This window comes from Trachurus trachurus (genome assembly GCF_905171665.1).
Source record: "Trachurus trachurus genome assembly, chromosome: 22".
NCBI classification, from domain to species: domain Eukaryota; kingdom Metazoa; phylum Chordata; class Actinopteri; order Carangiformes; family Carangidae; genus Trachurus; species Trachurus trachurus.
Genome location: NC_139907.1, coordinates 22496552 through 22514366, shown reverse-complemented (window position 1 = coordinate 22514366; position 17815 = coordinate 22496552). Strand labels below are relative to the sequence as shown.

Genomic DNA, 17815 nt, shown 5'->3' with positions numbered 1-17815 from the left:
AGTTAGTTAGTTTTAATACTTTAAATATTAGAAGTTGAAGCGCTGTCAAATGTGATATTATACATTAATGTTATTATAGATTAATTGCTGCCGTGATGCAGATTTAACAGCTGGTTAACATAAAGCTAATATTAATCATTTTATACAATTTCAACATATGATTTATAATGATTTAATATAATTTACTTATATATTATACTATTACACATTGTACAAAATAGATGTAGTTTATATAAAACACCTTGGCATTCAAGGTGACTCAGTGACTAGAGCTGTCAAATAAATGTTTAAGAGACCAAGTACAACATTTGGATATAAAATGTAGTGGCATGTAACAATAAAATCACAGGAAATACAAATAAAGTAAAGTACAGATATCTCATAATGCTTTCCAACACAACACTGTGTTTCTATTGTTTAATTTATTTGTGTCATGTACATATAAAAGACTCCTCACGCATAATATCATAAATAAAGCAAACAATGAACTTTGCTTCCTCTCCCGGGCTCTGCAAACACAACTGTCATGTTTTATAATCATCCGACGAGACATCGGCAGAGATAAAGGACGTCTTACTAAAAAGTAAAAGACTTTAATCATCATGTAAAGAAGAAGAAAGAAAATGTGATGCGGTCTTTGTTTTCAGTCTCACCTAAATCACCTGACAGTCTGCAGGGAGAGTTTTCTGTCCAACTGTTTGGATAATGATTATATATCTCAACATAACACACAGAGAACTTTTACTCTTACTTAAACCCTGCTTTACTACATTGTAGTTGTTTTAGATGAGACCATATACTGTACACAATTAAGGTTTATACCACACATCAACACACAATGCTTGTTCTACATATGGGAGAATTAGTGCTGATGGACACAAACATCACACAGAATCTAAAAAAAATCAGGTATATTGATAATCATACCGAATTAGGAACTAGTACTAGTGGCAGTAACAGGATTAATATGAGCAGCAATAGCAGCAGAGTCATTGGTAGCAGGAGTACTGTAGTAGTATTTAGTATGTATGTGTGGTACCTGTTTGGAGGCAGTGGAGTGACCTGTCCCAGGGGCGTGGTAGCGGGTGTGGGAGGTTTCAGATCCCCTGCTGCCTCTGCTGTAGAGCTGCTGCCAGAGGACTGGGGCGTCTGAGGGCCTTGGAGGGAGCCGCCTGAATTAGCTGGGAGACAGAAGTAGCCTTATTATGCTTAAAGCTAAATGATTCATGAAAATTCACTGTATAAAACTGTAACACATTCAGACCGCAGGGCTCCCCCATGCCTTGAGATATGATCTCCAAGCTGGTTCGAGTTAAAGTGGCCGTAGTGGGCTTTCGCTGCAGTAAGGTTCTGTATTGGGGAGATAAAGTTTGGACTTGAGGCCAAAGCACTAACAGTGTTGCCCTACATGAGAAACAGCCTACACGAGGGCTGAGAAGATGGGAATGGAGGGACTGCTACAGAGGGACCAGAGGAGAAGGGGAGAGGGGGCAGGAGGAGGAGACACAGCAGAGAGAGGGGAAGGATTTCTCAGAGGGAAGTGCCCACTCGGGCGGCCACAGTACAGCTCTTTATTTGGAAGCTGTTTGAGGATGGTTTAGTTGAGCTTTTTTTAGGAACTTAACCCCTCATTGAGCTGATGAGGGGTTCATGTGGAGGGCTGAGCTGAGGGGCACAGATGTATTTTAAGAAAATGAAACGTATAAATCTACCATCAGAATAAAATCAAATTACATGCCAGCGAACATCCTCGAAATATGAGTGAAGACCTTGAGAAAGCTTGTGCTGATGACCCCCCCCCCCCCCCACTTGGTAAAATATAGAGGCTCCAATCTGAGGTTAAAATTGGGTTAGTGTGCTCTCTTGTTATGACACCACATTTCTGTGAATTTCTCCGTTCAGATGACTACAAAATTATAGGAGTTCAGCGCTACAAGAGCCCACCACACAAAGAACCCCCAGCCAGATAAAACCAAGGGATAGAAATTCCCAGAAGCAGGTTTAATAGAAAATGTGAACCGTTCCGGCTAAAATATGACAAAGACGAAGAAAGAGAGAATATGAAAGTATCCTAATGAGCATTTAGCTAAGAAGGCTTTCTCTGGAACAGCCTCAGTGGCCTTTCCCTGCACAGCACGTTTCCACAGGAAAAAAAGAAAGAAAGAAAGACTTAAGCTTTAAAAATTCATGCTAATTCTGAATTATTCAATGATACCCCCTGCCTCTACATCATTGGTGATGGAGCGAGAGGAAGAGGGAGAGAGATAGGGAGAGATGGTTATCCCATGATGATGAGGAGAGATAGGAGAGAGAGCAACGCGGGGGCACGGGGAGCATCACTTCCTGGGACATCCCCACTTCAGACAAACAGGAATGCACAAACACACACACACACACACGCATACACACACACTCACACTTACATGCACACATGGAGACGAGCAAACAATGGCGGGGTTAGCCAAGGTTAGGAGGATCAGAATTCCTCAAGAGCAGGAGGGCAGACAGACGGATACATAATATGAAGGGGAGGGGTGAAGACGGAGGAGAGGTGGGGGGGGAGGGGGGGAGCGTGAACTTAAGTGCCCTCTGTTCCACATTTAGAGAGGAAGAGGAAAAAAACGACAGAGGAGGCGATGAGGGGAAAAAAGTGCTTGTGCAAGAGGCATGTGGCTGACGTTTGGTGTGTGTGTGTGTGCACGGGAGAGAGCCTGAGTATGTGTGTGTCAGCGAGTGACATAATCCAGATGGGTGGTAGCGGTTAAGGGAGGGAGGGTGGGTGGGGGTGGGGGGGTGAGAGCGGGAAGAAGAAAAAAAAAGTCAGTCAGCTGAACCAGTTTTGTGAATGAAAGGTGACGGCGAGGTCGAGTTTGTTTACATTCTACATTCCAGTTCTCATTAATCACTCCCCGCACCACCACCGCCACCACCGCTACACACACACACTTAGACACACACCGCCCCACCACCCCCCCACCAGCCCGCTGGACAAGCTCCCTCAGTGACATCATTGGGCTGTCAGTCTTTATATAGGCTGGCAGGGTGTCAGTGGGGCAGTTTGCTCTGTGTGGCAGGGGAGTGCAGATAGCAGATGAAGACTGAGCTGCACCAGCACCTGTGGTTTTGATGTTTTTCATAACTTAATTGATCCTAAACAGGGGAAGTTGCTGAACTGGAGTGTGTGAGTACAGTGCAATGACTTCTCAGTCCAAGTATCCATCATTCAAGTAACACATTATATGCATCTAAAAATCCTACATATTCTAAATATAACTAGAGTGTACTCATTCATTTATTAAAAAAACCTAGGGAGTAAATTTCTGGCCTTGAAGGCCTCCCTGACTGAGTGAATGGATCTCTCCCTGTCTGTATTATTTGTGTGTTAAACTTCAATAAAAATGTTCAATACAACAAAAGAGTGTACTCATTTGATTGTTATAAGATCACTGATATATCACAAACTTCACAACTTGAATTATCAAATTAGGTAAGAAATAATAAATCTCACAGCTTTTTAAAAAAAGATTCAAATAGTGTGTTAAATTCAGTCCTACAGTGAGACAAGTAACCAGTAGTAACATTATGTAAACAACTTGAGTGCAACTGACATATTTGGCAATAATTTAAGTGTTAAATATTACCTGCCTGAAATAATTAATTCTGAAGCACAGTATTAATAAAACTTCATACTCATTACATTGAGTGGTAATATTTTAGAGTTGAGATGGAAAATATATATTTGCCCAACCATACAGGATCATTTGATTGATTCAGTCACAGCAATAATTCCTCATTGCACAGGTCAGGGCTGAGTATTGGGCTGTTTGGGGTTTTCTTTTTTTTTTTTTTTTTGGGGGGGGGGGGGGGGGGGGGGGGGGGGGGGGTAATAGATTTAGTGCAAGTCTTTGTTTTCTCTTTCAGAGACATTCAGCTAACACAAGGGTTTATTCAAATCCTGTAAATCCTGTGTGTGATGTTGTTTTTCAAAAATGTGAGCATTAATTCAGTCAGTACAACATGAAATTAATATAGAAAATATTGAATACTGACCAAAATCTGAAAAAGTTGTACTTGGAATTTCCTTTTAAAATGGCAGGACCTCGTAATGCAAATATGACTTTAATGTTACAGCTGTGTTGCTGTAGGGATTCAACCACTGCACAGATGAAACCAAAACCTCAGTGGAGTGTTGCAGCATAATACGTTTACAGTGGAGGTATCCAAAAAGCAGCCCAAACATCACATCACATTAATTAGTTAATAGTATATCCATATTTGGCAATGTCTCTGATTGTGTTTACCACACTTCCATCAGCTGATGTGGCTAAAATGAGATTGTGTGAAATTGAGGAGTTTAGACCTCTTGAACAGATGAGAGAGGATTATGAATTATGAATTATAAAGTGTTATGAGAGAGAGGGACCATATGTGTTTATATATATGTGTGTGTGTGTGTTGCTCATGTGCACACTACAATATATAAGTGTGTATGTGCATGTGTATGCAAATGGAGGCAGATGCTCTTTTCCACCCACCAGGAAAAAGCAATCTGCAGTGTCTCAGGCAGGTGAAGTGCTCCGATGTTCTATTTAAAAGCCAGGGTCACTTTTCTCATCTCCGCTGCAAATTAGAGACGTGACCTTACTGCTCCGTATCGCTCCAACTCTTTCTCTCTCCTCTCCTGATCCTCACATCATAATTGTGCACACAGATGCACAGTGTAAACGGGGTAATATACACAAACAAAAAGCACCCTTTGTGTTACTGCGCTGTGCCAAAACAATATTACTTAACCTCCAAAGCACTGTAATCAAATAAAGGTGAGTCCTGGGTTTGAGGTACAAGTACTGATGGTATCGCGGCTCACCTTCATTAAACCGAGAATCATCTCATCAAAACAGTGTTACTGCTCGCTCATCTCTAAGGACTTTACGTTGTGTTCATGTAATCACATGGCATCCCACTTTGCTATTTTTAATAATGATTATAATACTTACAGGCTGGCTACTGAGCTTTAAGATTGTTCAAGAGACAATTAAGCCACACCAGTGGTATCCGCCATGTACATTTTATTTGTCATATTCCATACTGAGAGCACCACTTAACTAAATCATGGATGTCTAAAAACTGTACGTGTCTAAAAATGTTTAATTGTCAACTATTAATTTTTATTATAAAAAGGTTAATGAGTTTGTCACTTTTTGTATTTTCTTTTCTGAGACACATTTTATTATTAGATTTTCACTAATAATGATATAAGACATTCAGAACCACATATGCACAACAACAATTAAAAAGCGTACCCTCATAAAACCTCCTCCCTCTTTGAGTTGGAGGTCTGTAGTGCTCTGTGCTCTTTGGTGGTTCACAGAGTCTGATGTGGTTAATTTATCCTATAAGTGGCTGTTGATGATTTCAAGGTAAGTCAATTTTTTTAAGATAATATGCACAGCACCTGACATAACAGTGCTTAGATTAATGACATTACCGTTTGTTTCTTTGGTAAATTAACCTGAAAGATAATTAGCTACAAAATCAACTGCAACCATTCGCTGGGGCTTTATTTTTAAACTGTAACTTTGGCCAATGACCACAATCCACACCAGGGAACAATTTCACACAACTTGCTAATCAATATTTTCCGTGAATCTGCATTTGCTACATTTATGAGAGCATTTTCTGGCAGATCCCACTCCTCCATGATGCTAGAGTAGCAGCCATGCTCAGAGGAAATCATTTGACACAGCTGCAAAGCCTTTATTGCAGCGATGCTGTACGCAACATTGTCATGAATACAGATCACTGTTTCTCTGATGCTTCCTGACACCTGTAGTTTGATCAGCAGCACCTGTTGTTTGGCTGCTGACAGATGGGAGAGTGGAGGGAGTCGGGGTAAAAACCCGGAGAAGCGCTCTGTTATCGGGCCTTACCAGGTGAGGGCGGCTGGATCTTGACCTGTTTTCTGTTGTCCCCTCCAGCCATGCTGCCGCTGCTGCTGCTGCTGCTGCTGCTGTCTGCCGGCGGCTCCTCTCCCCTCTCCATCTTACACTCGTAGGCAAACAGATACTGGATGTACTGCTTCTTCAGGGAACTGGCCGAGCTGCTTGAGGTGCCGACGTTCAGAGTGGTGGACAGCTCACGCCACTTCTTGTTCTTGTTTACCTGAGTGGTTGAGGAACAGGACAAAGACATTACATTAAAATGACTGGCAGTGGCACTGATCTCACTGATTTTTTTTGCTTGTCGGCCCATATACAGCGATGTATCCTGATAGAATCATCCACATACTTGTCATTTTGCCTGGATTATGGTCAACTACAGCCTGAATTTAATCAGAAATAATCAATTCTACACCTGAGCACTCACTGTTTTTATACTTCCTATAACCACAGAGTTGTAGGTCACCCATGAGTACAGCACTTCATTTTCACATTGCTGTTTTTAATCTAACAGCAAAAAAAACCCAACAACAACAAAAAAAGACTATATATTGGCCAAAGATATGTGGACACCACTGATGCCATACTTTCACTCTGAGCCTGTGTTGGAACAGTTTGTGTCCCTTGAGTCGTCCTAATCCAGCGACATCAAATAATCATATTTCTCCTCCAGCTTTACAGCAGGAGCTCAGGGAAGGTCGTTTCCAGTTTGCACACAACAATGATTTCTGGCATAATGAAATGATTTTCCGGATTTTAGCGTGAAAGAATTTGTGAGACCTGCACAGAGACCTGATCCCAACCACTTCATACACTTTTGGGAGTGACTGTAGTGCCACCTGTGCACCAGGCTTATTGGCTATGACTGATCAGATCTCACAAATACTCCCATGGCAGAGCGGATGGAAACTGCAGCCTCTCCTGGTTTCTCTTGGCTTTCTGAAATTTTTTGCAAAAGCCATCATATAAAACCTTATATATTTTCAATGTGCTTTTTTGGGGAAATAACATATTATGGACAAGGATGTTTCTGATAATGTGATATTTTTGGGGATATACTGTAGCTTCTCTGAGATATACTCCATGTATCTCATTCTCTTGAGCACATTTACAACCACACCAGATCCAGTACTGCTGATGGAATGCATGTTGCTGAGGAATGCTAAATAACCATTACACATGACTGGGATGAAATGACTTTACTGTATAAGTTATAGTCTCCTAAAATACTTTTCACTGTTTTGTGACGTGTGTGTGTTCCCTCTTCTTTACCATGGCGAGACCTCCTATCTCGCGGACGGCCATGTAGAGCTTCCAGAGATCCAGTGGCTTCTTGCCCACAGCGGGCAGCTGGGCAACAGGTGTGCCTCTCTCCTCCATGAAGGTCAAGTACCTCTCAACCCAGCCCCGCCTCTCTGGCTCCACCCCCAGCTCATAAAGGCGTGTGATTCGCTCCCCGGTGAGGGAGGAGGGGTTAGGGTTGGCTTTCTAGCAAGGCAGAGAGAGAGAAAGAGAAAAAACAAAAATGAGAACAGGAAAGAAACTGTCTTATTATAGACTTTTAAATCTATTTATAAAACATGCATTTTGTTTTGATAGAATGTGACATTTTATAAATTAACATCAACTTTTGTTTTCATATTAATGAGTGACAGGCTACATTATGCAGAGAAGCTGATGTAAACACAACAATGAAGTTGTTTTTCTACATTTTCCACTAATGTAATTACAAGGACACATCATAAGATCAGTTTAAATGTGCTAATTAGCTGTATTAATAGACCATGTTTTCTATATATTCTAATATGTGTATATGTGTATATAATCTACAGTAGAGTTTATTTTTCTTTGCGGTGTGCTGTTGCATGGTTTCTGACACAACAACCACTCCCCCATGGGAATCATTAAAGTTGCATCTTGTATTTACACATTCTGAAGTCGGCCCTTGAATGACCAAGGAAAAGTGAACACTCCTGAACGTTTCGCTCAGTGTGCAGTCCGTGTTTATTTCAAAGTTCATTCACTGCACATTTATGTCCCTCATGCTCAGATTGGTGGACAAAGTGTATTCCCACACATCAACATCTGGCGTTGTTCCAGGTTCTGTTGTCTAAGAAGCAGCGTTTGATCAAGTAATTACACACAAATCCATCAAACCAACCAACTCACATTACTGTCCCAAAAAAAGGAAATTCATTTTAGTTGCTTGGTTTGGTCTCTGTGTCTAAATATTGATTAGGTTCCTGTATTTTTGACAAGACAGAAGACACACACATTCAACAAAGTGTGTGTGCTTCTTACAGGGCTGGAGGGGGTCTTGAGAGGCCAGGGGGGGCTGCTGATGCTGTCGCTGTCGTCTCCGTGGTAGGAAGACAGGCTGGCTGGGCTGGGGGACAGGGGGGAGGGGACGGGCAGGGCACCACCCGGCGTGGCTGGCTGGGACACACACTGCTGAGAGCCACCGCTACTGTTGTTGTTGCTGTAGCCGTCCTGTAGCTGGTAGAGAGAGACAGAGACAGAGAGCAAAGACTTTAATTTTCTTTGGATAAATCATCACTGTCCTTTCACCCGCCCCCTCACTCTCTGTATGACACAGTGCTTTTTTTCTTCCAAGGTCCACAAACCCACAATGAGGTCAGCTACAGACAGGAACTGAAGTGATTCAATATGTGAGCGCAGTGCACATGATCATTTTATGTGTGTGTGTTTGTGTTATAATCACAATGTGTTTTATTCAGAGGTGAAAAGTACATCAAGGACATGAAATACAATGCATTTTTCTTTCTTACTTGTTTTTTTCTTTCTTATTTTTATTCTACTGTTTTTTTTTCTTTTACTGTGTTTTCTTTTATTTATTGTGATATGGGCCCCCCTGGGTCTGAAATAAAGAATGAATGAATCAATGAATGAATGAATACTGTACTTCACTAATTTGGAGGTACTTTAACTACACCCATTTAAAGATTTTGACAGATATATTACTGCTTTTTACGTTAAGAACAAATCTTTCATGTGAGATGTAGAAGCAGCTTGTAGCATATGGTGCTCTGCTATAGACTTAAGTATGATTTATAAAAGCATCAGCAATAAGACCCAAATAATAACCACACTTTATTAAGGGGGCGCCACTTCTCTGGCTTTCATATTTCAATACATCTGACTGATAATAATGTAATTGTAGTAAATTGAAATTACATTGTTAATTCTGGACGACTTCTGTGAAGAAACTGAAAGCCGATAAGAAATTCCACACTGTCAAATACACGCTATACCACAGCGGTGGTACTAACACTGGTGTTGTGTCTCAGTCTGCATAAATAAATGTATGTGCTGGCTGAATAATAATAAATAAAATTCCTGCAGATCAGTGAGTGTTAGTCTCCATAGTTTGTCTAAGAACACGTGGGTTCATGAATTTAGATACAATCTCCACTTTGTGTAAATCACTCACATTTGTATCTAGGTATGAGAGTGTTTCAGTGCACGAGTGCAGTGCTGCATTTGTGTATGTGTGCGTGTGTGTGTATGTGTGTGTGAAAGAGAGAAAGCGGGAACAACAGCTTGACAAGTGCTTCTGGTCTGTGTACAGAATGCTCGTGTCAGCAAAACCTTATCTTTCCCCTCCCTCTCTCTCTCTCTATCGCTCCCTCTTCCTTACCCCCCCCCCCCCCTCTCTCTCTCTCTCAGCAGACAGATCATCTCTTTTGGGAGCACTGGGGGTCTTTCTGGCTGTTCTGACTGCCTTAAATAATTCAAAAGGCCCTACTACCCTAATCAGCAAAAGAAAAGACAGGGATTTGGAGGGAAAAGACGTGTAGTGGATGTGTGGATGTGATGGAGGCATGAGTGTGTGTGCGTGTGTGCATGTGTGCGGGAGATGGGTTGTTAAGCAAAAACAAGGGGAGGGAGTAGGAAAGAGCAAAGAGCAGAGTTGTGTTGTTGCTGAGCTGAGCCAAGCCGAGCTGCAATTGTAGGGCAAAATGAGAAGTCAGCATTGTGTATTGGGACATGTGTGTGTGTGTGTGTGCACTGACAGGAGGCACAGAGAAAGTAGTATTTACGAGAAGATGATGCGTGTTTGGGAGCGAGTTAAAAGGCCAGTGAGTGCCTTTCGTCCTTATGTTTGTGTGTGTGTGTGTGTGTGTGTGTGTGTGTGTGTGTGTGTGTGTGTGTGTGTGTGTGTGTGTGTGTGTGTGTGTGTGTGAACAGCATTTCTGCGTTTGAATGTGTGTATGTGCATGTGTGCACTGCAGATGCCGAGCCCTCTCTTTCTCTCTATGTCTCTCTCTCTTTTTTAGCAACTCTGGGCTGCCAAAACATCAGTGAGAAGAGAATGCTGGGGGCAAAAACAAAGCGAAGAAAACATTAGGAATGGTAAATGTTAAACAAATCATTAAATATGGCGAGAAAACAACGGAGAAGCAGCCCACTGTGCTGAGGCAGCATTTGTTGATCAGATTTGGTTTGCTTCATTAGAGGAGCTAGATTAAAAAATAAATAAATAAATAAAATAAAATGGAGAGATGGAATTGGAGAGCAAGATGAGGGAAAGGGTCAAAGAGGTACCTTTGGTTTCTGAGGCTCGTTGGTGGGACCTGTGTCATCTTTTACGTCCGCTTTGGGTTTCCCATCTGGACTCATCATGCTGTCTCCTGACATTCCCATTGCTCCTTCATCAAAAATGAGAAAATGTTTACTAGAAAATATTTGTGCCAAACTTTACACACTGAAAAAAACCCAAAACACATCTCTTGTAGATTTGTTCTTTGGCCACATTCACATCCTCTTGTAAAAAAGATTATTTTTAATGAATGAATTTACGCAGCATGTTTTTATATCATGGTGGATTCAACGTTTTTTAACTCCCTAAAATGAGCGGTGTCTTCTTTGTGTGCTGAAGGCTGCTGTATAATGGTTTGTGTAATGTCACAGACAAAGTCAGACAATGTGAAATGGTTTAATGTCTCTCTGCAGCTGAAATACTATGTTCCGTCTCTCTGTGTTTCTCAAGGCCCCTCTAAAGCCTGTAAAGGGAAGAATGTGAAAGAAATGTATAAAAAGACTGCTGCTTAAAGAAGACATAGAAAAGAGAATGAGATAAGACGCCACGAAAAAGCGAGCCAGTGCTCTCTTTTAACCTTGGTGGCTGCACATCCTCAGTTTGGGAAGGATCTTACATCTTCTCACGTGTTCAAAGTGGTGACAGAGTGGGACGGTTAGTATAAGAGATGTGGGCTGACAAGAAGACTTGTTTCTGTTTTCAAAGACATTTGTGTACCTTCATGAGGTTTCTAATTGAAGAAGAGTTGAGATCCTTAAGAGTAGTTTTAATAGTGCCAGCTGCACATTTCTTATTAACAGAAAGACGGGGTCCTTGGATACAAGGCTCTCCTCTTTATTTTTCCCTTGTGTGCTGCGGCACAGTGAGAAAACTAATGGCTTTTTACTGTGCCCAGGGGCAAACCAGATGAGTTTGGAGGAACCTTGGCGCTCTAATTCGTTTGAAGTTTTCCAAATGTCACGCATTCTGATATTTGGTTTTGAATAAAAGGTGCCTTTCATTTAGGGAGCTACAGTGCTCTCCGAGGTGCGTTTAGCAACAATCCAGCAGGGTGAAGGGCTGAAAGGAAAAGGTATGCACCACATCAATCTTTGCTCACTGGAGCGCCAGCTCCACAGGCAAAATAAGAACGCTGAGAACTGGTATTGGAGAGAACGCTCTTGATTTCCTGGCCTTTCACTGTCTTCTGCTCCTTCTAGTCCCCTCTCTCTGTCTCTGTCTCTGAATGGGAACAATTCAGAGTTGCCTCTGCTACACTTACATCATGAACATATGGGTTAATCTTGAGTGGCTGTGTGTCCTGTCTACCTTTAACCTGAAGGTCTGTGACCAACATTTATATCATCATTTATTCTGTACATTGCAAAGCGGGATGAGGAAGTGGAGATGGGGTCACACTTCTCTTTATGTAAGTGTTGGAGTTGCGCTGTAGGAGGACGACAGCTTGAGTTAATGGCTTAACTCTGAGGTCAAACTGAGTTCATTTACCGAACCTAGCTACCTTGTCAGATGTGTTTTCCAAAGTTTTGAGTGGTTTACATTTTGACACCTGTATTACTGTACGGCATCAGGGTTTCTGCAGGTCTCAACATATTAAATTTCAAACTTTTCAAGACACGTTTTTAGACCAAAGGTAAAGGAAGTTATTCACATACAGCATGAATATAAGATGTGCATTTGTATATTATTTCTAGCTTCTTTTTTTCTGGCTTCCTATGCAAACTTCTTCATTGACATGCTTCTTGTACAAGGTTGATTTTTTCAACAGGCTTCAACAAAACACTGCTCGTAGTAGATGGAACTTCTACAAGAAGCTACCAGAGATGGTCTCATGTCCCACACACCTCACCACATCTCATTACACTGGCTGGCTCTGTTCTGTTAGATTATGATCAGATTGCACATTTTGCATTAGTGGTTTTTGGTTCCATGTCGGATTTATTTTGTAGATGTTGAAGTGTGAGATTTTGTCCAAAAACTCCTTTAAAAGTGAGAGTGACTAATGCAACTTTATACACTTTTAAATCCTCACATTATCTTTCTTTATCTTCAAAAAACAATCATTTATTTAAGATACAAAAACATATTTGAGACATTTTAAGGTTTAAAATTCAGATTATTGCATAAGAACCCACAGGAATTCATCCCCAGTGTGACTTCCCAAAGAAACACACACTTGCACATCATAAAAGAGCCACTGCTGTCTGGTATTAGCTGTATACCTGAAGGCGGCATATTGTAGGCTGGACCTTGTGCGTTACCGATGGCTGAGCTGTTGTTGCCTGTTGTCTGGCTGTAGGGGACGGTGGTGGCCATGGTGCTTGCCTGGCTGATGCCTGGGCCTTGATAGTTGCCCTGCCTACCACAGAAAAGAGCAGAGAGAAATAAGTGGATATATGGAGGAGATGGCTCAGGTTTAGATTCACGATGTAATTGCAGGCTGTGGAGACATAAGTGGGTAACAGTGAGAGCTGCAGAGGAACAGAAGTCACAAAAGCATAGAGATGATATTTGGCGGCGTGTCACTGCCGTACTCCTTTGTTTATGTTGTAGTAAAAACCGAGCAGCGTGTGCGTCTGAAAGTCACAATAAAAAGCAACAAATCCCAGATCAAACAAACAACACTTCCAAAAGACTGAAGATGAGCATACAGCATCAGAGGAGGAAAAACTCCTCTATCCTCCCTCCTCTGCTCCTCTCCCCTACAAACCCCCCTACCCCTCCCCTCCTCTATCCTCCCTCTCTCGCTCGGTCTCCCTCTCCCACAAGTCATAATTTAACTAATTAAGGTGTGCTTTTGGAGAGGATCATGTTATTTGTTGCCATGGTGACAGCAGAAATCAATCCCGCTCAATCTCCCTCCCTCAGCCTCCCCTCTCCCCTCAGTCTCGCTCTTTCTCTCAGGCAGCTCATCACATGGCGTTGCAAGTGACATCAGAGGGGTTTATCTGCAACCTGCTGAACGCTAGCCATTGATGTGTGTGTGTGTGTGTGTGTGTGTGAAAGAGAGAGAGAGAGAGAGAGTGTGTGATTGAAGGCTGTGTCTATCGTTGCGTGCCAGGCAGGCCGAAGCCAGTGACATGGGGGCTGAAAGGGAACACCATGTTTGGAACAATTTGGTCTATCTCCTGCTGACTCAAGATTATCTCCTGGACAACCATATAAAAAAGACTGGGAGAAGAAGGGGGGAGGCAGATGCAGAGAAAAGGCATTTGAGGTGAAGAGAGAGAGAGAGAGAGAGAGAGAGAGAGAGAGAGAGAGAGAGAGAGAGAGAGAGAGAGAGAGAAGCATAACAGATTGAAGGAATAAGAGGTTGAAGACTGAGAGTGCTATAAATTAAAAGACAAGAAGAGGAAAAGAGTGGGAGACAGTGAGGAGTAAAGGTGAATGTAAAGGAGTATAGGATGGAAAGAAGGAAGGAAGGAATGCAGGAAGGAAGGAGGACTACATGGCCCAAACTGCTACACTGTTTTTTTTTTGTAAACGAAAAGAAAAATACTATCCGGATTTATGTCAGTCAATTCCCTCCTAACTGGCACCTTTCTCTATTTCATACACTCACACAGACACATAGTATAATACCTCATGTTGGAACCGATACACATAGCCTAAGAGGAGGGATCGGCTTGGTAAACCTCCCCATAATCTCATCTCACAGATGTAATTAGTCATAGAGCACGGCTGATGATACATATGTAATCCCTCTATGGGGGCCGAGGTGCACAGGGGAGCTCCATGGCAAAGAAACAAGCTCACACCAAATCCACGCTTATCTGGCCCCGTTTCCATATAATGGGGGAAGTATACACTCCTTCAATTGCTGCCTACATGTTCCCTAAAAAGCTCTGTGTGAGTCAAGACACAGAAATAAATTTACCTTTTGATCGTTGCACCTTCTCTCGCAAATAAAAATGTATTCGGTGTGCAAATTTTCCACAAAAGAGAGTTCTGATAAGCCAGCAAGGAAAAATAAGTTTAGAGATGCCAAAAGCCTGCAAAGCTCATTTATCCATACTGTAAAAACACCCCTCACCCACCTTAAGCAATATAAGCACAAGCTCTCATGTGAATAGTGAAATATCCAAATCAACAACAACAACAACAGTGGTTGGAGGTTTTCGACTGTGGCGCTCTCCCATTATGACTAATTCATGTCATAAAAAAGCCCATTAGAAAGCACTTGATGGAGGCACCGCACAGCGTTTAATCACACTTAATATATGCATGTGCCGCTATCGGGGAAAAAAAAAAAAAAAAAAAAAAGAACGGCACAGCGCATTCATCTTGCTCTCGGGCACCTTTGTGCTGGGGAAAAAAAAAGCATCCTGTTGCCGCAGAGAGAGAGAGAGAAAGAAAGAGTGAGTGAAGGAAGAGAGAGAAAGCAGAGATGGAAAAAGAGGGAGAGAAAGGAAGAGAAGAAAGGAGGAGGTGGAGGGAAGGAGAGAAGGAGGGAGGGAAATTAAGGCCTGAGAAGCCTGAGTAGTGTGTGCATGGGTCCCTGGTGGACCGGTGGGGGGGCGTATTTTCAGCTCAGGGCCCCAGAGCTGGAAGAAATCTCTGTTCCATGAGACTGAGCTGAGTGAACACACATTCACACACACACACACACACACACACACACACACACTCTCAGTAAGAGACGCAGGAACATCTATCTGAACACTATCAGGCCAGTGCACTCTCAGTTTGGTGTGGCCTGAGGAGAGAAGGAGAGAAACAGAGCAGGGAACTCTACCTTAAGTTTTTAAAAAAGTTAGAGTGAGAGAGTTTTGACACCATGTTAGAGTCCAGATATAAAAACACAGCTCTGCGTCTCAGTCTGTCCTGTCTCCGTCCGAGCAGAGGAGCATTCGAAATGCATTAATGAAATACACTGTAGAAATGCTTTTCTATTGTTTTTCTATTCATTCTATTTAAATGCTCCATCCTGTAACCTGTCCTTCACACTCCCCCTTGTTTTTGTTTTCTCTCTAATTTTGCACACACACGCACACACACACACGCACACGCACACACACACATGCACACACACACACAGAGCCATCTCTCCTCTCTTTCTATTCAGTCCACATGTGTGAAGGGCATCAGAGAAGGCCACTTTCACACCGTGGGCAGAGTGTGTGTGTGTGTGTGTGTGTGTGTGTGTGTGTGTGTGCTTGAGCGTGTCCTTGTGTTCATGCGCGGGGTGGGCGCTGTTGCCAAGGGGATGCCATGGTTACGAGGTGCCAGCCAACCAGCTGACGGTGTCTCTCTAGAAGTGGCAGCGCCTTTGTCCTTCATTCGTGGTGACAGGCCGCGCTGATGCCTCCCAGCGCCGCTAACTGGACCAGACAGCAGAAGCGCTGGGACCGCAGGAGTGTGTGACGGCTGAGCGGCCCTCCCTATCGATCCCTCTTGCTTTGTGTGTGTGTGTGTGTGTGTGTGTAAGTGTGGAGAAGAAAGTGAGAGAAAAAGAGCCAGAGAGAGGCTGCTGGATGGAAGGATGGAGTGGATCGGCTGGAGGCCATGAATTATATATGGACCCAATCTGTTCTCAGGGCAGCTTGGGCTCATAGCTCCTCCAAACTCCTGACTCAACTCACCACACACACAAACACACACACACATACAGACAGAGGGGAGACGAGAATAAGCCCCCCACAAAAAAATAAAAGGACAGCTTTTAACATATTAAATCCAGAGAAAAGCTACTCTTCCCTTCTCCCTCCCCTCCTTCTCAAACATCAAACAGCTCAGGATGGATGGAGGAGAAGCCATTTATTTTGCCCATCTAATGAAAGCAGAGCGCTCCGCAGCACTGCCAAGACTGCGAGCGACAAAGCGCCACAGGCAGCATCCCCCGTTCTTGACATTCAAGCGCTGCTCTTATTTATTTAGCAAATTTACTTACTAAGGAGGTCAGAAATGAATTATTTGGCGAGGATTTGCCTGGGAGCACTCTCCTCTCCTCTCTTCTTCCCTCTTCCAACATTTTTCTCCCTTCAATTTCCCTTTGATTTACGGCTCCTTTTTTTTTCCCAAGCTTTGCTCTTCTTGTACTAAGTGCTTATTTTTTCGACAGAGCCCGTTCCTATAGCTCCGGGAACTTCTTGTAGAGTGTCGCCGGCAGCGCTGGAAAGTCATTTGCAAAGCCAATTCTGTCCTCAGAAGCTGCTGCCAAGAAAAGCTTATACCTTTTAATACTTTCTGTTCTCTTCTCTTCTCCAAAAATTCCCAAACATCAATCCCCAGCTGCTAAAAGATTTTCTACCACACCTTTCTTCCAAACTAACTTGTAACTCCTCCACACTGACAGGCTTGACATGGTCCGTGCTGTTCCAACATCACATGTCAGACTTTCTAGGCTGCGGTTCATCACACTGACAACTGGCAGCCGACTACTTCTCATCAAACTGACTGTGAACCTACCTGACTTTTTAATTGACCAGAATCTGTTTGTGAAATGAGGTGACATTTGCACTTTAACTTCCTGTTAGCTGCAGTAATGACAGCAGCGGGAGTTTAAATTCCTAGATTACAAAATGATTTAAGTGCAATGTTCTTCTACTTCAACTTTTAGTTGAGCCACTGGATTCTTTTCTGTGTTCCATAAACTCTCAACACCACTTCCCCTCCACCGCCAATCAAACTGATTAACCGATGTAAGTGGGACGTTTGTTTCAGATTGTAGTTGGCCAGTGAAGGAGAAACTGTGAGGGGGCTCGAGGGGAAAAAAAACCAAAAAAAAAAACACTCTCACCACACTTTATGAAGATTTAATCACGACCCTCGCCTGCAGCCATGGGATACCAGAAGTGGCCCTCCTCTGTTCGTTCGGCATTCTTTTCACTCACGGTAATGAAGCCAGAGTGTGTTTACTAGTGTGTGAGGGTGTGCGTGAGTCAGGGGAGGATGGATATGAGGGATGAGGGGTGGAAATTTAGAAGGATTGTTGGTGGGGAAGCGGCAGCGGAGGGAAGTGTGAATAGAAAAGAGAACAGAGGAGGAGGCCAGCCAATGACAAAGTTGCTGTATAACTAGCCCCTGATTTAGGGGGTCGGGAGCGGGTGTCTCTGCCAGTTCACCCAGGGTTGATGCATCAAAGAGCGAAACTAGACATGTGCTACGACTAACAACTTGTTTCACAGACAGAGAGGAACTAGGGCTGAATGTTTCACAATGTTGTGCTGAGATCTGGAGAGCAAACGGGGCACTGGAGCCTTTAACTGCAGGTTTTCGGAGGCCAATTTTCTCCTGATCTCCCTCAGATGTTCTAAAGTGGGATCTGAGGAAGAAAAACATAACAAGGCTGTGCTGGAGACAGCGGAGAACAAAA

General features: G+C 42.9%; 1 protein-coding gene across 1 annotated transcript in view; it reads right to left on the bottom strand.

Moving 5' to 3' along the window:
* Positions 1–17815, bottom strand: part of LOC311006001 (AT-rich interactive domain-containing protein 1B-like) — a gene marked incomplete at its 5' end in the record, with an annotated part of 167819 nt that overhangs the window by 5782 nt on the left and 144222 nt on the right. The window contains 6 exons of the mRNA XM_083998603.1: positions 1040–1181; positions 5931–6162; positions 7212–7427; positions 8241–8435; positions 10506–10609; positions 12723–12859. Of these exons, the coding sequence (XP_083854729.1) occupies positions 1040–1181; positions 5931–6162; positions 7212–7427; positions 8241–8435; positions 10506–10609; positions 12723–12859 (1026 nt within the window). The remainder of the gene's footprint in view (positions 1–1039; positions 1182–5930; positions 6163–7211; positions 7428–8240; positions 8436–10505; positions 10610–12722; positions 12860–17815) is intronic.